General features: G+C 51.4%; 1 protein-coding gene and 1 non-coding gene across 2 annotated transcripts; both read left to right on the top strand.

Annotated features, from left to right (window-relative positions):
- The first annotated feature begins 5,890 nt into the window (after window positions 1–5,890).
- LOC135329086 (PHD finger protein 7-like) lies at window positions 5,891–7,739 on the top strand. The gene is made up of 4 exons (XM_064516393.1): window positions 5,891–6,057; window positions 6,620–6,782; window positions 6,871–6,977; window positions 7,616–7,739. Exons 1-4 carry the CDS (start codon window positions 5,891–5,893, stop codon window positions 7,737–7,739), a joined length of 561 nt encoding a protein of 186 aa, XP_064372463.1.
- Window positions 7,740–18,834: 11,095 nt separating this feature from the next.
- TRNAK-UUU (transfer RNA lysine (anticodon UUU)) lies at window positions 18,835–18,907 on the top strand. The gene has a single exon. It is a non-coding gene; the product is annotated as a tRNA-Lys (tRNA).
- Window positions 18,908–23,063: the final 4,156 nt, after the last annotated feature.

The raw sequence follows: 23,063 nt of genomic DNA, 5'->3' as shown, positions 1-23,063 counted from the left end.
ATAGGGAAGCTTTCCAGCATCCACACTCATTTACATGTGGCCTTTCCAGGCCCTCTCCTCCCTCCACAGCCACCTGCCAACTCAAGAAAAGGAGAGAGCCATCGTTCTCCGTGGATAATTTTATGAAAATACCAAGCAAAGGGACCAGACAAGAACGGCTCCCCTTTGGAATTCTCCGGAGGGCAACACGAGCAAAGAGGAGGCGTAAAACAGCTTCACTGAGCTGAGCAGGTGTTACGAATGAGAATGGTTTGATAGCAGGGAAGCCTGCCCACAGCAGCCTGGTTTCATCTCTCAGGCTCTGCATTGCAGCTGATGGCAAAGATTTTTCCTTCCTGCAGGAAGACATTTATTGAACAGACCCCAGGGAACAGCTGGGCATTAAAGCCAACTCCAAGAACAGTTATTGCTTTTGTTTTGGTGACCTTGTGAAAAAATAAAGGGAAAACTCAAGACCCCCCGCCCCCTGCCCCCCAAAAAAGAGATTAAACTGGAAGTATTTGGGAAGTAAGGAAAAAGACACCCTGCTTCTGTGAATTCCCCATGCTGAATGTATCCTGCCTGTTTGTCTGGAAGTCCTAGACCCATAGTGCTGAAGGAAAGATACTGTAATGCTCCATGTTCCCAGGCTAAGCCCAAATTCAGAAATTAAAACAGAAGTAATGATGAAAGATGTGTTTACTGTCAGAGTGGATAGATGGTGCTGACCGAGAGCAAGCTTCCCCTAACAGAGGAGTGAGAAGAGGGAAAGCTTCTCTGAAGAAGGAACAGACTGGGGGCCTTTCCAAAGAGAGCTACTAAACCACTCACTCAGATTTCAGATGCCAGCAGTGCTGGGAGATAGGGTCTCTGGAGCCTTTCTGCTTGTGTAATTCTGTATTAGAGGGAATAAGCTCATGGGAGTACTGAGGACCCGATCCGTTGAAATCCTGTTCTTACCAGCTCACATGCTTTTCCTGAAGGCTCCCAGATGGCTTTTGTGTTTACAACTGACAGGCTTTGTTTTGCAGCATTCACATGAAAGTTTCTCTGATGTTGTCTCATCTTATGCCCAGCACCAGTTTTCACCTTGGCGTGTAAGGCGCGCCTATGAGTCGGACCGACCTCTCAGCCTTGGGAGGAAGCGATGTCTGTTCCCCATCAGAGTGCAGAACCCTTGACTCCTGTATGACTCTGCAGGCAGGTTTTAGTTCCAATTTTGATAACTGTGCAGCATCACCAAAAGGAGGACCGTCGGGGGTCTCAAGAGGTCAGTGGGTCAGGTAGACCGCCTGGAGCAAAGCGCTGTGCAAGAAACAAATCAAGGAAACCCTAATAAACTCTGTTTAGGCATATGCTCCCTGACCCCCTTCTACCAGGATGCTGCTTCTCCTGTGTTCCTGGGGATGGGTGTGACCTTGCTGCTTATGCAACAGTGTGCCTAAGGCATTGAGTCTTCTCTTTTAGATGACAAGTAAGCTAAGTAAGCAGCACGAATCATTCCTGCCCTGAGCCAAACTGCTTTTCTGTAGTTAGGCTCTTAGCCCCCCCCCAGCTTTAAGAATTAAATCCCCAACGGCTTCTTGTGAATACCTGTGCTTTCAGCCTTGTCATCCTTTGAAACCCGGGTCTTCATCAGGAGGAGCAATGGTGCAACTCCATGCCCTGACGTGTCATGTAGCCTGTGAAAGGGGGCCTCTGGCTTTCTTGACAAAACCCCAAGCAGAAGGGCCTCGTGGCTGAGGTGCACTTTGCACGACTACTCTGCAGAGAGCTGTTGAAGGATGCCAGAAGGAGGAGCAGAGAGCATGAGGGGAGATGTCAGGCAAGCGGAGCCTCAGAGGATCTCCTCTGAGGACTATCTCAAAGCAGAGACCTGACAAGTAGCGCTCACTCCTAAGGAACTCTACTGCAGGACAGGCAGGGTCTGCCAGTACTCTTGCCACTGCAGAGGGGAGAAGGATGGGGTTGGAGGAGCCAGGAAACTCTTCCCAGGCCTGCAAGGCCACCTTCCCTTGCTGCAGCACCAGAGCCAGAGGCAGTGCTGGCACTAGGGCTGGGGAGAAGCATTGTTATGGAAATTAGGCTTGTCGGCCACCATAACAGGGCCTGACCCTAGGTTCCCACAGAAAAGTTCAGAGCCATATCAAAGCAAATTAAAGAATTAAATTTTAATGACACGCATGCAGTGATTACAGCTCGAGCCGGGTGCCTCCGAAGAGGGACCCGAGCAAAGAAATCCCTGGGCAATTATAGCTTTTTCAAATTAAGTTTCCCACCCCTCACACAGTAGTTCAGACCAATAGTAATTTTTAGGTCTGGGGTCTCCTGCTCCTTATTGGGTCTCCTCGTTGTTCCTAGGCAGGCTGTTTTTCTCCCTATCTTTACTGTTGCGGTTTCTGCTGACGGTTGTACCTTCACTTCTTGTTGGGTCTTACTGTTGTCTCTCAAGGTCCTGAGGAGGAGGAGGTGATTCTAAATCATAACAATTAACACTGCCCCAGTAGGGAGAGGAGGCTTTGTCCCTCAAGGTCCTGATGCCCTGCACTGGTCTTACTTCAAAGCCTTGCCATCCTCCCTTTTGGAGTGTGAGACGCAGGAACGCAGACTGCTTGTAACTTCCTTATCTTCCCAGCTTGAACCAGCTCTGAGGCCCTTTTCTTACTGGACTAAGTGAAAGTTCATTATTTTATCTAAGCAGGCGGCCTAAGGCTTCAGCAAATTTAGCTACTCATGCAAAGCAAGTTTTATATAAGTTGTGCTAAGCGGCTACCTCTAGTCAGTTTCAGTTTGCTATTCCTTAACAAGCATCCCTGGCACGTGTAAAGAAATGGCCAATCGTGTGCCCGTTTTCAGCTGCAGGGATTCGCCTTTTGTCTCTCAGAGATGGTTCCGGACAACTGCAAGGAACCCCACGGTGGGAAGAAGGAGAGAGGCCCGCAAGGGCACAGGCACTGGGGAAAGCCAGGAGTGATCCAAGAGGCCCATGTCTGATTGTTGCAGAGAGGGCAGGAGGGACAGCAGAGCCTCCCTCATTTTCTGCCCCCACTCTCGAGGTCAGGGCACTTGTGGGAGGGCAGGTTTCAGCAGAGAGGGGCTCTGGGGTGGATGTTTCTGCTTTAGGCGCTAGGACAGAATCCCCTGGTGCTGCCCAGCCCCAGCTGTGCCTGCAATGGAGGCGTGCCTGTGCCTGCCATCAGGGAGGAGGCCAAGGGAGCTTGGGAGCAGGACTGGCAGGCAGAGATGAGGGTGTGCGAGGGAAAGGCAGCCCCCAGGAGTGGAGGATTTCTGCCCAGAGCCAGGGAGCAATGGGAGGCTCTCTTTGTCGACCATCTCTCTGAGGGGCCTGAACGGCAGGGTCTGCTTGTTGCGAGGGGTCTGAAGAAGTCGCAGGAGCAAAATCCCTGTCTGCCAGGGTAGCCAAGGGCTCTTGTGCCCAGATTCTGGCCCCCAGACTTCTTCTTCACATGGAACCCAGTGACAGACACGGTGACGGTGTCACAGTGGACAATGCGATGACACGGGTCACCAGGGCCAGGAGATAAAGGCCTCCTGGTGTCTGGCTGGCACTAGGTTGGGAGGCAGCACCTCTGAGCAACCTGGTGAGGTGAGGGGAGTGGGGGCAGGTGTCCCGCAGAGGGATGGCTTGGGGAGGGGTGTGGATCGGGGGTCCTGCGCAGGGCGGAAAGGGCAGCCGGGGAGACAATGCCACTTCTCAGGGAGGCCGCAGAGCTCAAGGGCTGTCAGCCTCCCGTGCCCATCAGCAGTGCCCCTCGGCTGTGGTGTGACAGAGATTTGGGCAGCACCAGCCTTGCTTGAGTGTCAGGGCAGCGGAGGGGCTTGGTGGGTGCTGCTGAGGGAGGGAGCAGGTGCCCATGCCTCTGAGGTCCTGGTGCTGTGCTGCAGTCACCCCCTTGTCCTGCTCGTCCCTCAGGGTCGGCAGAGGAGCCTCTGGAGGGGAAAGCCCAGCCTAGCTGTGGCAGGACCTTTTCAGAGCTCTCAGGACCGACCTGCACTGTGGCCGCCATGAAGCGGAAGGCTCGCCAGTCGAGGGAGGATGGTGAGAGCAAAGTATCCCGGCAGCTCCCAGAAACCGGGCAAAGGTGTTGTGGGGGTGACTTTTGTGCAGAGCTGGGAGTGGTGGCAATGGGCTGCAGGAGGTCCTCAAGAGCCCCACTGCAGGGCCCCTCTTGAACTTCAGCCAAGGAGGCTTGTTGTGTGGGGAGGGCGGGCTGTGTGGGGAGGGCAGGCGCTGCCCAGAGCTTGCTGTGCTCCAGGAGTCCAGGGAGGAAAGGGGAAGGCAAGGGCAGGGAGAGCGCGGGAGCCTCTGAGGCTGTGGGGAGCTTGGAGGGGCCTTGCTTTGGGCCAGAGCGTGGCACAGTCGGGGAGAGGTGGGGGCTGGAGTCAGCACCTTGCTGGGGTTTCCGTGGGAGCGGGATGTGCGTGGGAGTGGACGGGGACCGGCTGTGAAGGCAAAGCCCCACGGCCTGTGGGGAGGTGCTCTGACTCCTGAGACCCAGCGACACCCTTCCGCAGGCTGTCTGCCACCTCCTGCCCATCGCACTCCTGGGCGCCTGTTGTGACGCACATCCCAGCAATGCCCCCTTCCTCTCCAAGGCCCCCACGGGCCCTGCCAACGGCTCCAGGCCTGCTGCACCCCCTGGCACAGCCGAGAGACGATGCTCCCTTGGGGGAAATCCTCAGGCTGACTCTCCCCAGCCCCTCCAGAGGTGCTCAGTGGTGGTGATGTGTGCTCTCCCTCGCTGCTTCCCTCCCTGCCTCCAGAGTGTGTGCTGTGTCGCCGTGCGCACTCTGAGCCGGATGTCTACGGGCAGACGTGCCAGGAGGATGGCCTCTGTGCACATGAGTTTTGCCTGGTGAGTTCCCCTGGGGCTGCCCACAGCTTTGCCCTGGCACCCCAAGGGGCATGTGTGCATGCGTGGAATCACAGCCCCAGGCGCCCTGTAGGTGCCGACTCCTCCTCCTGCGCTCCCAGCACAGCCTCCCCACCCGGATGCTGCCGATTGACCCTGTTCCCTGTGTGTGTGGGAGATCCAGCCCTCCCGACCTGGTCCTCAAAAGAGAATGCGCCCAGCCCCAGGGTCTCTTTGAGTTGCTTTCCTGAGCAATGGCTGTGCAGTGGTGTCCACCAGCTCTTCTGCACAGTTCCCTGGGTCAGCAGCTTGCAAAGCCACAGCACACCCAGAGCTCGGCCCTCCCCATGCCTTCTTGTTCAGAAAGAGGTCTAAGGCAAGCGCTACTGCAGCTCGCCCAGTCCCGGGGGAGCTAAGCACTGCCTGCCCCTGCTGTCTCTCAAGGCTCAGGACAAGCCATCAAGAATGGTGCCTGTCTCACTGACCTGATGAGCTCCTGCACTTTTCTGCCTTCCAGTATCTTGCTGAAGGGCTTTACCAGAGAGGCACGGATGAGGATGGATTCTGCCGGTTCCTCCCTGAGGATATCAGGCAGGCAGTGAATCGGGCAGCCCAGAAGGTGAGGATCTAGCAGGGGAGGAGGGTTGTGTTGCTGTGACGGGTCTCCCTCATGGCCTTCCCTAGCCAGTCCCAGGAGGTCACGAGCCCAGCTTGCATTAGTGTCCCAAGTGCTCCTGCATGTCTGTCTCTGCAAGAAGGCAGCCAGCTCCCTAGCGGTGCTAATGAAGGAGGGAGAGCCTGGCTGCACGTCATTGCCTGCTGCCGCTCCTGGCTCCCCATCACAAGCTCAGGGTCACCTGCTTGGTTTCTTTACCTGATGCTGATGCTGATGTCCAAGAAGATCATAGGCAGGGTGTTTTGAGGACAAGCTGGAAAAGAGGGTTCTTTAACAGAAGGCTCCTATGTGAGCTGAGCCAGGTCCAGAGATCCCTGTGTCCTCCCCCGAAGGGCAGGGCAGAGCTCGGGGTCCCTGACCAATGTCACTGATGGTGAGCGGGGTGCTGCTGTGCTCTTTGCAGACCTGCTGTGTCTGTGGAAAGATGGGGGCCACCGTTGCATGCCAGCAGAAGCGATGCGCCCGCAAGTTCCACTTCCCCTGCGGGTCCAGACAGGGCTGCGTCTCGCAGTTCTTTGGGGAGTTCAGGTAAGGGCTGCCATTTCTCGGGCTGGAGCCTCCCGTGCCTAAAATCCCCTCCTGCTCCCCGCTGCCCTCACTGGCCAAGCGTTTGGGCAACCTGCCTGCTCTGCCCTGCAGTGACCCCTGCAAATGTCCCCTGGGGCCTGATCCAGGACATGGAGGGCTCATGTACCGTTTTTCCCCCTTCCCTGTGGTGCTGGAGCTGAGCAGGAGGGTGTGCCGTCAGCGATGCCCTAGCAATCCATTGGTCTCAGCCCCCTGGGGGGCCAGGATGGATTCCTAAGGGCTGAAGGCTGGCAAACGTGTGTCTTTGCCAAGGCCTCCACCCTGCAGGCAAAGCCCCCATAAGTGCCCCAGGGCCCTTCAAGCAAGTGTGGAGCCCAGGCCTCAGCCAGGACATGCGGAGCCCTTTTGGGTGGGGAACACGCTGGGAGGAAAGGGATGTGAAAAGGGACATGTGCACAGAGCACTGCAGTGGTGATGGCCTCTACAGCCATGGGAAGCCTCATCCAGAGACAAGGAAGGACTCCTGCAGCTCCTCCAGGCTCCCCTCTTTGTCTTCGCTCAGGTCATTGTGCTGGGAGCATCGCCCACAGCAGACAGTGGAGACGCACCAAGACGGGGACACCGTGTGCATCATCTGCATGGAGCCCGTGGAGGACAGGACCTCCTACAGCACCATGGTGTGTCCCTTCTGCAAGCATGCCTGGTTCCACCGAGGCTGCATCCAGGTAGGAGACCCTCCCCTCTCCCACCTCTGAAGCACCAGAGGTGCCCAGCAGCAGTGTCCCGCTCACACTGGTAGTCGTTCTCCTGCAGGGACATGCTCTCCGTTCTGCTTTGAAGCACTTTGCGTGTCCCTTGTGCAAGGACCGTGAGAAGTTTCTGCCTGAGATGTGGCGCCTGGGTATCCGCATACCTGACAGGTTGGTTCTCTTCCTCCCTCTCGCCATGCGTAGAAGAGATGAGAATGGCCAGGGAGCTGTTCCCGCCCAGCCCACAGTCCCTCCACACAGGCTGTACCTCCAGCAAGAGCAGCTGCCTGCAGGAGAGGATGATACAGCTCTGCCTACAGGGATGTCCTGTACTCTGTTCCTCCCACAGGAAAGGGGCTTGCTGAGGAAGAATTAGGGCATTGGTGGTTATGAGCTGTGGAGGGATTTGTTGTTCCGTGAGATTGTCCAGCTGCTTTCTGGGCTTTTTTTCTCCTGGGGTCAGCTTCTCTCCCTCAAAGCTCTTCTGGGGCAAGGAGGGCTCCCACTGAACTCCCGTTAGGGCTCTTCCCTCTTGGTTTCTGCCTGCAAGCATCTCAGGCAGTTGAGAGCAGAGGTCAGTGGCATCAGTCCCATTTTGCAGAGGGGGAACGTCAGTCCTGAAGAGGGCCCAGCAAGGCTTGGGTGGGACTCCCAAAGAGGCCTGGCCCCCACGTGTCCTGCTGGCCTAGTCCCCTGCTTCACTGAGGTGATGCAAACAAAGGGCTCCAGAAGACCAGGGGCCTGCAGTCAGGATCTGACCGATGCAAGGGGTGAGGGAGTCTCATGTCCTTTCCTTCCTTCTCCCACAGAAGACCGGCTTGGGAGGAGGAGGAGGAGCAGAACTTGGAAGACCTATATGAAACATACAGCCACTGTGATGCCAGCCAGTGCCTTTACCGGGGAGGCAGGGAGCAGTCAGAAGAGGAGGAGTAAGCCTCTGCAGCAGCAGTTTCCCAGCCTCCTCAGAGGAGGCAGATGCCTTAGCAGTGGCTTGGCCAGATGTCTGAAGGGCTTGCAAGAAGGTGGAAGGACCCCAGGGTCCTGGGTTCTGCCGAGGTTCATTTGTCTCAGCCAGGACCTGGGGAGCAAGGACTCTTGGCAGCCAGGTGGGGCCAGGCCAGGAAGCTCTGTGGGCACTGCCGCTCTCTGGCCACTTTGTCCTTGGGGGGCTCCCTGGCATCACTCCCTGCTGGGGCCTCCCTGCTCAGCAGCCTCTCTGCTTCCCCAGCCCATGGCAACTGCTGCTGTGCTCCTCGTGCGCTGCCAGCGGGACACACCGCCGATGCTCCTCCGTGGGGGATGCCACGGGCCTGTGGGAGTGTGACAGCTGTGCTGGCCAGAGCACTGGTAAGGGGCCGAGGACCTGGGTGCCAGGGCTAGAGGCAGGTGCCAGGCAGGCCCTGGCAGGGGGTGGTCAGGGTGGGGGTGGCAGAGTCACCCGGGAGGGTTGCGGGGCACAGCTCCGATCTCTCCAGTCCAGTGGGTGTGTGGTGGATGTGCTGACCTTTCTGCCTCCCCTTACAGCATCCAGCGTGCCGTCGGCACCAGGCTGCCCCAGCACCAGCCAGGCAGTGCTGGCATCCTCCCAGGGCTCCCCGGATGCTGGGAGCAGCAGCTCGGTGCTGTCCGGGCGAGACAGGAGGGCAGGCCGCTCCAGGTTCCTGCACCGGCCCGCACATCCCTACAGCCGGCCCTGAAGACCGCTGCTGAGGGCACTGATGCCCAGCCGCTGGCAGAGGGAGTCAAGGGGAACACCCCGGGGCTAGCTGTGCAGGAGCTGCCTGCGTGCTACAGCCCCACTGCACTGCCTGCCCTGAGAGGGCCGCTGTCTTCCCAGCAGCAGGGAACCACGCTGTGCCAGCAAGGGGAGGCTTGCGGAGCCGCACAATCTCCCACAGGCTCATGCAAGGGGTGTGCTGCAGGGCCATGAAGTCAGCAGCTAAATAAAGGATGCTCTGCGAGGGGCTGTGCTGATTGACCTGTGTTCGGAGAATGGCCTGCTTCCTGCTCCGCCGTTCTGTGGGGTCTGGTTTTGGGGTGGGAGCTGCGGGCTTCTGCTCTCTTTGACTGTTGCCAGGACCTTCCTGAGAGCTTTCTAGCTAAGGCCAGGCTTTGGCCAGGTGCTCGTCCACGTGCCTGTGGCCTTGTTGTCTCTCAGGAGGCTGCCTGGGCTGACACAGAGGGGAGCAGAAGCATTCTGTGGGAGACAAAGCCAGGGGAGCCTTAGGCTTCCCTTGGATGACAAGAGGAGGGCAGAGTGTGGGTGCTCCCGCAGAGCCCCCAACTCCACAGAGGGGAGGTCCCGTAACCCAGCTTGCTCAAGCAGAGAGAGGGCAAAAGGGACTGGAGTTCAGAGCAGGCAGGCAGGATCCCCAACTTCTGGCATCATCTGCTGGTGGGAGGGCAACAGGGCTAGGCGGCTCAGGTTGAGGTGGGCAGTGGCGGTAGGAGTTGGAGCCAAGGCGTATTTGGAGCCAGTGCTTCTCATCCTGTCACTGGGCACCGACCAGACAGAGAAGAGTCGGGTTCTGTCTTCTTTTCTGCCCTCCACCACGTAAGACAAGAGGCCCCTTGAGCCTTCTCTCCTCCAGGCTCTACGCTCCCAGCTCCCGCAGCATGGGGTTATGCCTCGCCAGGCGTAGGACTTGGCGTTTCCCTCTGCTGAACCGCAGGAGACTCCTCTTGGCCCATTTCTCCAGCCTATCACGACCGTTTCGTATTGTCTGCAGGCTTGCTGAAGGTGCCCTCGGTCCCATCATCCAGGTCATTAATGAAGATATTAAAGAGTAGTGGAGCCAGTACAGTAAAAGAGAGAAACCCTGCCAGCATCCCATCAGGACCCAAGGACTGCTGTGTGCCCAGCTGGTTTTGGCAATGTTCTCCAAGCTGATCCTTCTCTACTGAGGGGAGATCTTTCCTCTCCTGGAGGAAATCTGCTCCTGGCGGTCCAGGAGCCAATCCTCTCCCGAGGGAAAATTTCATCTTAGAAGCTGGTGAGGCACTTCTCCCTGTTTGCAATAGTGCAACTGACTGCTCTGTCACAATGGCTGCAGCCCTGAAGGACACCAAAGACGAGAAGACTCTTGTGCTCGGAGCTGTGCAAAGGAGTAACTCTCTCAGGCTCTGCCTAGGAGAGTTCCCAGCTGGAGTCTAGGCAGTGAGCAGCAGGCTGCCTAGGGGAGACACTGTGCAATCTAGGGAGAAAGGCAGATCTGTGTCTGAGCTGCTTCTGCTGGTTTTACCCTTGAGGGCCTTGTGATGCCAGAGCACAACAACAAGCACAGGCAGGTTTTCCATAGAAGTCTGGGATTGCCTTTGTGACCTTAGGAGACAGCGGCTCTGGCTGGGAAAAGTTCCTCCGGCTGCTGACTCACTTGCTGGGATTGTGAGATTCTGATTGCAGCCTTTTCCTTTGCCGGGGCACTTTTTCACTGCCTCCGACCAGGAACAGACTCCTAAAAGGCAGCATTACAATAAATACCGATCCTTCCACAGCAGGACTTCAACACACTTCTGTTGTCCGAAAAGCGGATTCGTTGCCCGGTGTGCAATGAGCCAATAATTACACACTCAGGAGAGACATTTGTTTATTTATTTCAGAGTTGCGCAAGCCTGGGTACTCGGTGGTTTTCCACAAATCGAGCACCCCCCCCTCCCCCCAACTTTTCAGGTAGCATTTATACAATCAAATTTGCCATATTTGTGACTTCCTTCCTCTTTCACACTGATTGGTTAATGATTTCTTCACATTTCCCTGGGTCCCACCCCTGCTTCTCAAGGTCCTGGTCAATTAATTAACACTGCCCCAGCTGGGTCAGTAGGTGTTATCTTCTAAGGCCCTGAGGAAGAAGACATAATCCAGACCCCTTAATTATCACTGTTTTAACAGTGAGAGGAAGCTTTTTGCTTCCCAAGGTCTTGGCGCCCAAACAGGCCTTATTTCTCAGCCTTGGCATCCTCCCTTTCGGAGAGTGGGGCACAGGAATGCAGACTGCTTGTAACTCCCTTATCTTTCCAGCCTGCACCAGCTCTGAGGTCTTTTCTTAACGAACTAGGAGCGCGGCCTAAGGCTTCAGCAAATTTAGCTACTCATGCTAAGCGAGTGTGCGGCTACTCATGCTAAGCAAATTCTATCTAAGATAGAAGTTATCCAAATCTACCTACTTCAAACATTCTTTCTGAGCTTCTCAGGGTTGTCTTGTAACAATTCCCCCCTTTGAGACTTATATGATCATTTTCATATTAGTCTCACTCTCTTAAAATCTTTCCCATATTAGTTTCATATAACACTTAGAAATACATTGAATCACTACATAAACGCATACAAAAACTACTAACACCAATCCTAAAATTGTTAAACATTTTTTAACCCATGAGCTCACATCAGGGAACCAGGAAGTCAACCATTTCCATGTTTCTTCAAATCCGAAAGAAGTATCATCTTTCTGAACCTCATGTAAGATTTCAGTCTGCTTCCAGATTTCATTTAGATCGGTAGAAATTCTCCCGCTTTGATCCACATATACACAGCAACTAGTATTTATTACTGTACATACTCCTCCCTGAGATGCCAATAACATATCTAGAGCCATCCTGTTTTGGGTACTTATTTTAGCAGTTTCTGAAACCTCCTCTTGTAAAGCTGCAATGGCATCAGAGGTTTTATTCCCTATTTTTTTCAATAACTGCTGAAATATTTACTATTGCTTTTTCAAGTTCACTCACTCCCAATTGTGGAAACAGCCACCTCACGAATGACTGAAACCTAGTAGGTCGATCTATTAAAGGATTATTGACCCTCTTTTGTCTCCTCATGAATGTTCTTAGCCAGGATTTTTGATATTTATTACTCAATTCTTTTCTTATAGTAACATTAGGGATTATTGCCCCTAAAGTACACGTCCCTGACCAATTAGGAGGTAGCACTTTTCGTGCCTTGTTCCCACACAACCAATACCATCCACTACCTTTTGGAACACGCCACCCATTTAGTTCCTTACTTGGCCACTTATAACCTATTTCAGGTATATGAGAGCAATTTTTATAACCTCCCACCTTAATGGCTCCAGTACAGTTGATCGGTTGCTTTCCATAGGGTACAGTTTTTTCCCACCATCTATTACTATTATTACATCTTCGGATACATTGATAATAATCTCCTGTCACACTCTGGACTTCCCATTCCTGTTCGGTTGTTTCATTATATTTTGTTTGATCACTATCATTTCTTATCTGTTTCATAAATTCCATAAAGGAAAAATTAAGAGGCACTCCAATTAGGGGGAAGCCCTTGTTGGAATGTTCAGGGAAGTGGGTACACACCCAGCAATCCTTCTGGTTAATTATCTTCATAGATTTCGTAATTACTTCCAAATGGAGATTATGGCTCCAAAATCCTTCCTGATTCCCTTTAATTGTTTGGCTCAGGTAACTTAGAAAAACTAACCACCACATTTCTCCCCTGGTTATTTGGGAGAACATCATTTTTACACAGATACCATAGATACCATAACAACAATATTCACCCTATTCCTAACAAACAGATTAAAGCAATTCTTTCCTGAATACAATCTAAATTTAAAACCGATTCGCTTCTAATACAACTCATATATCTTTATATATTTTTAACTTTAGAGGTTGAACTTGTTCAGCTTTCCACGTCTCTCGAGGTACTGCTTTCACTCGGGTGGAGTGGATCCAGGAATCAATTCCCTGCAGTTTCACAGCAGTATTTGTTGTTAGCAGTACAAGATACAGTCCTCTCCACTTTTCTACCAACGGCTCATCCTTCCAGGTCCGAAGATACACTTGATCTCCCAGCTGGAATGAATGTACAGGTGAATCTAAAAGTACAGGAGATCTTAACTGGATGTACCTACGGAGAGAAGTAAGAACCTTTGCCATAGACAAGAGATAATCACTTAAAATTTGATCGCCCTTAACGTGCATTTGAATTTCATTTCCAGTTAGATTTACAGTGTAAGGTTTACCATACAGAATCTCAAATGGACTAACTTTCTCCCTAACCCTTGGGGTTATTCTGATTCTTAATAATGCCAGAGGTAAAACATCAGTCCATTTCATCTGAGTCTCCTGACACAATTTTCCTACCTGTCTCTTAATTGTTTGATTCATTCTTTCCACTTTTCCACTGGATTGTGGTCTCCAGGAGGTATGTAAGTCCCATTTAATTTGTAGTATTTTTGAGATTTGCTGTACTATTTCTGCTATAAAAAGAGGTCCTCTATCTGAAGAAAACCCTTCTGGTACCCCAAATCTTGGTATAATTTCTTTTAATAACATTTTTACTACCTCCCTGGCTTTATTGGTACGACACGGGAAAGCTTCAGGCCATCCTGAAAAGGTGTCAACAATCACCAACAAATATTTATATCCATTACATTTTGGTAATTCAGAAAAATCAATTTGCCAGTAATCCCCGGGCATAAAGCCCCTTTTTACTTCCCCTGGGGGGGGCTTCTTCTGAATCTTGGGATTATTTCTAAGACAGATTTCACATTTTTGTGTAATACCTTTTGCAATTATTAGCATACTGACTCCCACAGCAAATCTTTTAACTGTTTCAACCAGTGACTCGGCTCCCATGTGGGTGCTATCATGTATTTGCTTCATCAGCTTCTTCATTATCGGCAAAGTTACCACACATTGTCCAGTAGATGTCACCCACCATCCTTCGGGAGTTCTTATGCATTTCAGTATTTCTGCTAATTTATTTTCTTTTTCAGCGTATACTGGAATTTCCATTTTTAACATTCTTTCTGGAACTAAGGCTGCCACCGACACGGATAATGCTGCCCTTTTTGCAGCCTCATCGGCTCTTTTGTTCCCTTTAACTATGTCAGTCTGTCCGGACTGGTGCGCTTTGCAATGCATTACTGCTATTTCTTTGGGTTTATTAACTCCTTTGAGCAGTCTCATAATCTCCTTACTGTATTTTATAGGATTCCCTTGAGAAGATAGCAATCCTCTTTCTTTCCAAATTGCGCCATGGGCATGTATAACCCCAAAGGCGTATTTTGAATCTGTAAACACATTAGTCCGTTTTCCCTCTGATAATTCCAGAGCCCGGGTTAAAGCAATCAGTTCTGCTTTCTGGGTGGATGTATTTGCTGGTAGCGATCTTGCTTCGATTTCTCCTTCCAAAGTGACAACAGCGTATCCAGCCCTTCTTTCTCCCTTTACTATAAAACTGCTCCCATCGGTAAATAATTCCCAGTCTGGATTCTGCAACGGAATATCTCTCAAATCTGGACGGCTGGAATATACTCGCTCAATAGTTTGCAGACAGTCATGAGCCAACCTCCCCTCTTCATGGACTGGTAATAGAGATGCCGGATTAAGGGTATTAGACACCTTCATGGTTACATCTTCTTGCTCAAGTATCACTGCCTGGTACTGCACCATCCTACTTGGGGATAACCAGTGATGCCCTTTTTGTTCTAAAACTGCTGCAACAGCATGTGGCACATAAACAGTCACTCTTTGTCCCAATGTCAATTTTCGTGCCTCTTGTATTAACAGCACAGCAGCTGCAACTGCTCTCCGGCATCCTGGCCACCCTGCACTCACTTTATCCAGCTGTCTTGAAAAGTAAGCCACAGGTCTTTTCCAATTTCCTAAAGTCTGTACAAGCACTCCCAAAGCCTGGTGCCCTCTCTCATGTACATAAAGCTCAAATGGCTTTGTTAGGTTCGGAAGTCCTAATGCAGGGGCACTCATGAGAGCAATCTTGATTTCATCAAATCCTTTTCGGCATTCTGGAGTCCACTCCAGCAAGTCTCCCGGCCCCTTAACAGCTTCATATAAAGGCTTTGCCATTAATCCAAAATTAGGTATCCACAGGCAACACCACCCAGCCATTCCTAAAAATCCCCTGAGTTCTCTTTTTGATTTTGGGGGGGCGATCTGACAAATCGCTTCTTTCCTTTCGATTCCTAATTTTCTTTCCCCCTGGGATATTTCAAATCCTAGATAGATTACGCTTTCCTTCATGATCTGTACTTTTTTCCGAGATACCCTGTATCCCGCTGTTCCCAAAAAATTTAATAAACTGATGGTTGTTTCTCTACATTCTTCAATAGTGTCTGCCCCCAGTAAGATATCGTCCACATACTGTAATAAGGTAGTGGTCTCTTTCTTACCTTGCCATAATTCTAATTCTTTTGCAAGTACATTACCAAAAATTGTAGGGCTGTTCTTGAATCCTTGAGGGAGTACTGTCCAGCACAACTGCATTTTACATTTCGTTGTAGGACTTTCCCACTCAAAGGCGAATAATTTCTGACTTTGTTCCTCCAAAGGGATACAGAAGAAAGCATCTTTTAAGTCCAATACTGTAAAATAGACATTGGAATCATTTATCGTTGTTAACAAAGTGTATGGATTGGGTACCACCGGGTGCACATCAGTCACTATCTGGTTAATAGCTTGCAAATCCTGTACTAGACGATATTCTTGTGAATGTGGTTTTCTTACAGGCAGGATTGGAGTATTGTACTCGGATTGACATTCTCGCAACAGTCCACACTTTAAGAAATTATTAATCATAGGCTCCAGTCCAACACGGGCCTCTAACTTCATGGGATACTGTTTTTGCCTTACCGGTTTGGCTCCTTGTTTTAATTCCACCTTTACCGGTTCTGCACATCTGGCTCTTCCAGGTTTCTCCGTTGCCCACACAAAAGGGATTACTGTGTCCATTACTTCAGAGGGAATTTCGCTTGGTCCATCCTCCACCTGTTCGGAATCCAGTGCTTTCTGCAACATATATGCTTGTGCCTTCCAGGCGTTACTTTGTGGAATGTGCACCTTAACTTTGTTTTGATCAAAGGTTATCTGTGCCCCCAGTTTATTCAGTAAATCCCTCCCCATTAGGGGTAATGGGCATTCTGGCATGTATAAGAATTCATGTGTTAACACCTTATTTCCTATTTCACATTTAATTGGTTGAAAGAAAGGTTTGACCTCTCGCTTTCCCGTGGCCCCAATTACTGGCATAGAGAATTTACTCATTGGTCCCTTACAGCTATTTAGTACTGAATATGCTGCTCCAGTGTCTACTAAAAATTTAACTGTTTCGTTCCCCAGCTTTACTGAAACCAGGGGTTCGGCTGGGGAATCCAATTCCTCAACCCCCGGTCCCCATCAGTCTGAATCCTCTGTCCCAATCATGAGCAAATCTGCCTCTGGAACAGATGCAGACTGAGGTTTCCAATGATCTGTTTGTCTCTTCAGGCACTCATTTTTGCAGTGCCCCTTCCCCCTGCAAATTGCACACTGATCTCTCCTTAGCGGAATTCTATTTCCCAAATTCCCTCTTACTCTATACCCTCTTCCACGTCCTTGTCCTTTCGGAAAACCCCTTCCCTGAGAGGGAGTTTGTGCCTGGGCAAATGCAGCTGCCAAGATTGCAGCATTTTGCCTCTTATCTTTCAGTTTCTCCTTCTGTTTTTCCTTTCTCTCTACTTCTTCCCTGTTATTGTACACCTTATCTGCAATTTCTATTAATTGCGATATTGACATCCCCGACATACCATCTACTTTCTGAAGCTTTCTCCTTATATCTGTTGCTGACTGTCCTACAAATAATGTAGTAAAAGTCATTTTATTTGCTTCGTCCTCGGGATCCAAGTCTGTCCATTTTCGGGCAGTTTCACATAACCGCTCGTAAAATGCCGAGGGATCCTCATTCTTACCCTGTGCGACTTGATATAGTTTTGCAATATTTTTGGGCCTAGGTACTCCATGCTTTACCCCATATAATATTAACTGTTGGTACTGTTTAGTCATTAACCTGCCTGCCCCTGTGTTTTGATCCCAACCCGGTTCCCGGGTCGGCATAAAACGGTCTGGTCCGTCTCTGGCATTTTGTCTTTCATTCTCCTCTTGAGCTTTGTCTAATACCATTCTTTTCTCCTCAGGTGAAAGCAAAGTATTTAAAAGCACCTGTAAATCCTGCCAATCTGGATTATGATTTTCAATTATCATTTTAAAGGATTGATACATCTTTTCTGGATTTTCTCGGTACGACCCGGCAGACTCCTTCCAATTCATTAAATCTGTAGTTGAAAAAGGGACCTTCACATACACAGGCATCCCGTCTGGTCCGACTGCTTGACACAGCGGGGCCTGAATCGCGGGATGTTTAGCCCGAGTAGCCCGAGTTCTGCCTGCAATCGGGCTACATGCTTCACTTCCCTTATTTCTGCTATCGACACTATCTTGATCTCTTTCCGGAGAGACCAATAATTGTACATCCTCTTCCTCATCACCCACTTTTAAACATCTTTTCCCAATGCTACAAGCAGAGCAACACCGAGGCATTTTCTCTTTGTTTCCCATCATCATTAACACATTTGAGTCAGAGATCAACAGCTTACATTTTTTTTTCTAGTTTCATGATCATTTCTCAGAGAGAAGAACAAATCTACATATGGGACCTCATCCCATTTGTTCTGTCTCCTGCAAAACAACATAAGTTGCAAGATTGTATTATAGTTTAGCGTTCCCATTTCTGGCCATTTTTCCTCATCCTCCAGTTTATACATTGGCCACCACTGAGTACAGTATTCCTTTAGTTTTCTCCTTGTTAAAGGATTCCCACCAAACTTACTCCAATGTTTCAGGATGCATCCTAAAGGAGAACAGGAGGATACCCCCACAGATTGTCCTGTTCCCATATTATTACCCTTAAAAGAACGTTCTTACCAATTACGCTTTCGTACACTCCAGTCGTCACTGTCCAAACGTGTACAAAGCTTTCCTTTGGTTACCACAACAACCAGTTACCCTTGTATCATACATACCCTTTATGCAATGTCTCTTAATAATTACTGCGTTGCACCTTTGAGTCGCTTACCTGTTCCGACCAGGGAGGGTGCTCACGGAGTCTTCTTTCTGAGCTTCTCAGGGTTGTCTTGTAACACTTCCACAAGCAACCCTACTTAGAGCGCCACCAAATTGTCAGCAAGTATCCAGGCAAACTTACAGGTGATTGAGCCAGCTGTACTAAAAGGCACCAGGAGTTTGGTAGCAGAGCAAGCCTCTCAGACCAACGCCCAGAAAGACTGCATGCTGCTGCTACACCCCCACCCCCATTCAATGGGATGCTTGTATTTTGCCTTCTGGGTAGCATCCTGCCAGCTCCCTAGAGATGTGAATTCAAAACATTCAGAGCCATCCTCTCCAAAACGGAGAGGTGCTGTTCCTGAGGCAGCCGTGTCCTGCCAAAGCCCACCCTGGCCCTGCCTGCACCAGCCCATCTACCCACCCTCCCCTCTCCACAGCGGCAGGCTCTGGGCCCAGGGTCCCTGCCCCAGGGCAGAGACACAAAGCTCCCCAGCACTGGCCATGAAGCTTGTGCTTTTTTCCTGCTCCCTGCAGGGTCCGAGCAGCAGCAGAGGGCTCACACAGAGGTGCCAGCGCCTCTGCCGTGGTGCCGCCCCGGGTGGGGATGCTCAGGCCTGTGCAGAGGCCTGGGATATGCCTCTCCTGGGCCAGCTGTGTGTGGAGGAGGGACTGCTCTCGTGCTGCCTGCCCCACGGAAAAGGCGCTGCAGTATGGACACCCGGTGCTGGGGGGCCGCAGCACCATCACTCCAGCCACCAGGAGGGGCTCAGGAGGCACCCGCTCTGCCAGGACCTTGCATGGGAGCAGAGGAAAGGGGCAAGAGAGCCCTCCAAGGGCTGGCATCGGGGCTAGGGGTTTGTTAACAGCTGACCAGCCCAGGGTTTCACCTTGGAAGAGCCACAGCATTCCCACCTGCGTCCTGCACTGCTGAGTGGGAGTGAACTCCTCCTGAGACTGCAGGTCTGACGTGCAGCCTGGCAGCAAGTACCTTCTTCGGAACAAAAATGTGAACGGGAAATGTTAACCCAGTCAGCCCTGCAAGGTATTCATTGCTGGTCTAGGGTTTTCTTCTCTCTCTCTCTGTAGACCTGCTCAGAAAGCCCCTGCTCTGCCAGTTAGGGCTGGGCTCCGGAGCTGGGTGTCTTTTTCTTCTCAGCAAGCCTGGATAGCTCAGTTGGGAGAGCATCAGACTTTTAATCTGAGGGTCCAGGGTTCAAGCCCCTGTTCAGGCGACAGCCTTCCTATTTACTCACTGCTTTCCCCTTTGCACAACAAGTGGCACTGCCAAAACTGAGGAACCCCAAGGGCATCCTTAGAGCCATAAATAAACTCTTGGCATCCAACTCCTGTCTCCCACAAAAGACGCAAGCTCTCTCTCTCCTTCCTCAAGCACCTCAAGGATGAAACCAGCAGAGGCAGCTCTGACACAGATCTGCCTTTCTTCCCACATTGCACTCTGTCTCTCCTAGGCAGCCTGCTGCTCACTGCCTAGACTCCAGCTGGGAACTCTCCTAGGCAGGGCCTGAGAGATTTACTCTTTTGCTCACCTCCAAGCACTCCTAGACTTCCGTGTCCTTCAGGGCTGCAGCCATTGCGACAGAGCAGTCACTCGCACTGTTGCCAACAGGGACAAGTGCCTCACCGGTTTCTAAGATGAAATCCTCCCTCAGGAGACGGTTGGGCTTGATTTACCCACAGGAAGGCCTTGAGAAGATGAGGAAGGAGCAGCAAAAATACATCTTGCAGGACAAGAGCCTAACAAAAGCAGTAAGTCACAAACTACTGACGTGGGGCTTCTCTCCCCACGTGCAGGCAAGGTGAGCGCCCTCCCCGGGGGATGCATCCCAGCCCTCCCGTGCACCAGAGCCCATGCAGACAGTGTGGGGAGGATGCCCACGCAGCAAGAGCCAGAGCCAGAGCCAGAGCCAGGCAGGATGCTGCCCTGGTACCCACTCCCCAAAACTGGCCTCCTGCTCTACCGCCTCTCTCCATGTAGCTCCATGGACACTGGGCCGTGGAAGGGGCACAGCCTTTCCCTCCGGGCTGGGACAGAGCTGGCGACTGGGGATTAAAGGGCAGACTAACATGGGTGACACTGCTGCGGGTGTTTGCTACAGGCCACCTGAGCAGGGAGGAGAAGGAAATGAGGCCTTCTACAGACAGCTGGAAGCAGCCTCACAGTCACAGGCCTTAGTCCTCAGGGGGTTTTGAACCACCCCAATACCTGCTGGAGGGACGACACAGCAAGGCACCAGCAATCCAATGCTGGGATGGGGCTAGGAAGGCCAAGGCCCATCGGGACTTTAAACTGGCAAGAGGTGTCAAGGACAACAAGAAGGGCTTCTCTGAACACCTCAGTAACAAAAAGAAGGCACGGGCAAATGTGGACCTGCTGCTGAATGGGGCAGGGGCCCTGCTGACAAAGCATACCAAAAAGGCAGAGATGCTGAATGCCTTCTTTGCCTCAGCCTTTACTGGTACGACTGGCCCTCAGGAATCCCAGGCCCTGGAGACCAGGGGAAAAGTCTGCAGAAAGGAAGACTTTCCCTTGGTGGAGGAGGATTGGGTTAAGGATCCCTTAAGCAAACTGGACACCCACAAGTCCACAGGCCCTGACGGGATACACCCACGAGTGCTGAGGGAGCTGGCCGATGTCTGAACTTTTCAGTGGGAACCTAGGGTCAGGCCATGTTGTGGTGGCCGACAAGCCTAATTTCCGTATCAGTTTGGCGACACAGGTGGGACCCTAGGCGACCACTGTCGCGGCCTCTCGTCTCCAAACGATCATCTGGCGCCATCGGGTGAGTTCACCTGGGATCTTTGGCACCGAGAGGCACCGAGAAGGTGAGTCTTAAACTCCCGCCTAAATTCTAAATTCTGGTCTGGGAACAGTGCACTGTAAGGGGTACGCGGGCTGATCACAGCAAGGCGTACCAGGGGGACGGGTGTGAGTCCCATCCCCAGGGTTTGAGTGGGTTTGAAGTCCCAGCTCGGTCCGGCTGGAGAAGGGGTGCGCAGCCTGAGCAGCATAAGGCGCACTGCAAGACTGCAAGACAGAAGTCTAGAGTCACTGTGACTGGTGTGAGCGTGAACAGTGCTGTGTGTGCGAGTGCGTATAGCCTGGGAACCGACCGGGGCGCCCGTCGGCTGAGGAAGCCACCCGCTGCGAAGGGACAGCAGTCCTAGCAGTTAAAGACTCAGGGGGTGGGAGTGCGGTTCCCAGAGAGCGAGAGAAAGACACTGTGTGATCCCACCAGCCGCAGGGGCTGGTGTTACTGGTAAGGAAGTGCGCTGCCTGATTTGCTTAAGACGCACTTCTCAGGAACTCAATATAGGGAATAATTTTGGCACAGAAAAGGGGATGCCCTTAGCTGAAATTTTGGAAAACTGGAGTAAGATTGATGGTACCAAAAATTAAAAAAACCCCACAAAACAGTTGGTCCAACTGTGTCAGGAGGATTGCCCATTCCTGACAAAGGAGGGAAACCCAGCAGAACGGTGGCCACCACAAGGGACTTTTGATCAGCAGGAACTAACTATCTTGTAAAATCGTCTGGAAGACAGGTTTCCAAGTCGAATGGATTACTGGTATGTTTGGGAGAACTGGGCATGGGCGCGGGAGCATTTGAGCCAGGAGGGAGGGAGGAAAGAAACCTGCCGAAGGTAACACTCGTGTTAGCAGATGCTAGTACCCCGGACTGTGCTCCAAAAGTTTCTGCTCCACCTGATATGCCTGATGATCTCTCTGTCATTACTTCTCCTTCTCCTCCTCCTTCTCCCTCTACTCCACCGGCTGCCGGACTCTATCCTGTGATCCCCAACGTGCTGACTAACCCTGCCGCTTTACAGCCAGGGGAAAGGGAGGGCCCAGGGGACATGGGCTATTTTTCTGATATCTTTGGTTAACTGGAGAACTACTTCGCCTACATCATCTATCTCTAAACAACAGTTGGAAATATTCAATTTTCCACACACCCCTCCCTCTTCAGCTAACAGATAGTCTAAAACCATGCGGTGCTGAAGGATTGCCGTGCGCATCTGTTGGGACTGCCAAGTTAAAAGACCTATTGCATCCGCGGTTTTGTTGGTAATAATTTCCAAAGCCGCTTGTAGTCTGATTATTCGATTTAGGTTATAAATTGGTTCTCTCACCCCCGATATTGGTTCATTGGGGTTCCAGGTTGCAGGCCCGTAATGTTGAATTATTCGTTCAGGAGGCCACTCATTATTCCCCCATTTTTGTGTCCCACCCAAATCTACCTTAATGGATCGCGTCTTACGGGCAACCCTTCTGTCTCTGAGGTTGTCATATACCTTTACGCCTAACTGAGGTCCGCCTGTTTCTGGTAAAAGGAAAAACAAAGGTCTGATAATCCCTATATAACAAATTCCCGACCACCCCGCAGGTAAAGATTTATATGCTGTGTCCCCGCAGATCCAATAATGCCCCTTCTTAGCTCCGACACCCTGAGCAAATGGCCCATCCATCCCTGTTGGGAATTGAAAGTAAGTTGTGTCTCTGTCACCCAGAGGGCTGACAAATGTGACTGCCTCATCACCTATTCGGCCGGTACAATACCAAGCCCCAGAAGTGTCTTTCCATTTGCAGGTTCGCTTGTAAGGGGGATAATTGGGTTGTCGGTGAATTACAGTTTCATTTTTATTTGACCAGTATCCCTGAAGTCCCCGATTGCGCCCCGTTTCATCTAGCCACATCCATAGGTAAAGATTCCTGTTTTTCTCGAGAGGCTTACGAGTGAGTGTCCATCGACATTTACTTTCCCCCACTTTAATCCCTCCCTCCTGGGTACGATTTAAACAATATTGCCCCATTGCTGGAAATTGGATTGGCCAGTTCCCACTGTCGTCCCACGTGTCGTTCGCGGTTTGGCTATAATTGCTTATGATCTGGTCTGGGGTGAGGGATGTGGATGTCCACGGCCAACTTGATAATCCTAGCGGTCCTCCGCAAACCCAGCAGTGGCTTAAATTGAAAGTTTGGCTTACTGCTTTCGCCAGCAACACAAATTCGTTGTTCTCGAAGGGATTAAATGGGTTGGGGGAAGGTTGAGGGAGTGGTCGTTCGTCGCCTTTGTGGATGCATCCTTGAATCAGGATGGTCCAGAGCAGTAGGTGCATCTTGGTCAGATCGCCGCCCTTGAAAACAGAAATAAGAACAAACTCGCTCCTCGGGTCAGAAGGAGGGGATAATCCATTTTGTGTGAATCGTGTGGGTCTTTCCACTAGCATCTTTTGCTCTCCAAGTATATTTATTTATCGGGGTGTCTAATGTAAGTGGTACAGCTCCCACGGTGGGAAATTCGACCAAAACAGATTGGCCAGGGGAATGGGATGGAATATCAGAGGGATCGGAGCTCTGGGAGGCGG

Source organism: Dromaius novaehollandiae, chromosome 8, assembly GCF_036370855.1.
Source record: "Dromaius novaehollandiae isolate bDroNov1 chromosome 8, bDroNov1.hap1, whole genome shotgun sequence".
NCBI lineage: Eukaryota > Metazoa > Chordata > Aves > Casuariiformes > Dromaiidae > Dromaius > Dromaius novaehollandiae.
Note: the sequence above shows the minus strand (reverse complement) of the source record. Positions and strands in the feature narration are given on the sequence as shown.

Excerpts from the sequence above, each read along its gene's own strand:
- LOC135329086 (XM_064516393.1), top strand. The coding sequence starts at position 5,891 with ATGTCACTGATGGTGAGCGGGGTGCTGCTGTGCTCTTTGCAGACCTGC. Across the intron at positions 6,783-6,870 it reads TCCACCGAGGCTGCATCCAG|GGACATGCTCTCCGTTCTGC; the intron begins GTAGGAGACCCT and ends GTTCTCCTGCAG. Across the intron at positions 6,978-7,615 it reads GGTATCCGCATACCTGACAG|AAGACCGGCTTGGGAGGAGG; the intron begins GTTGGTTCTCTT and ends CTTCTCCCACAG.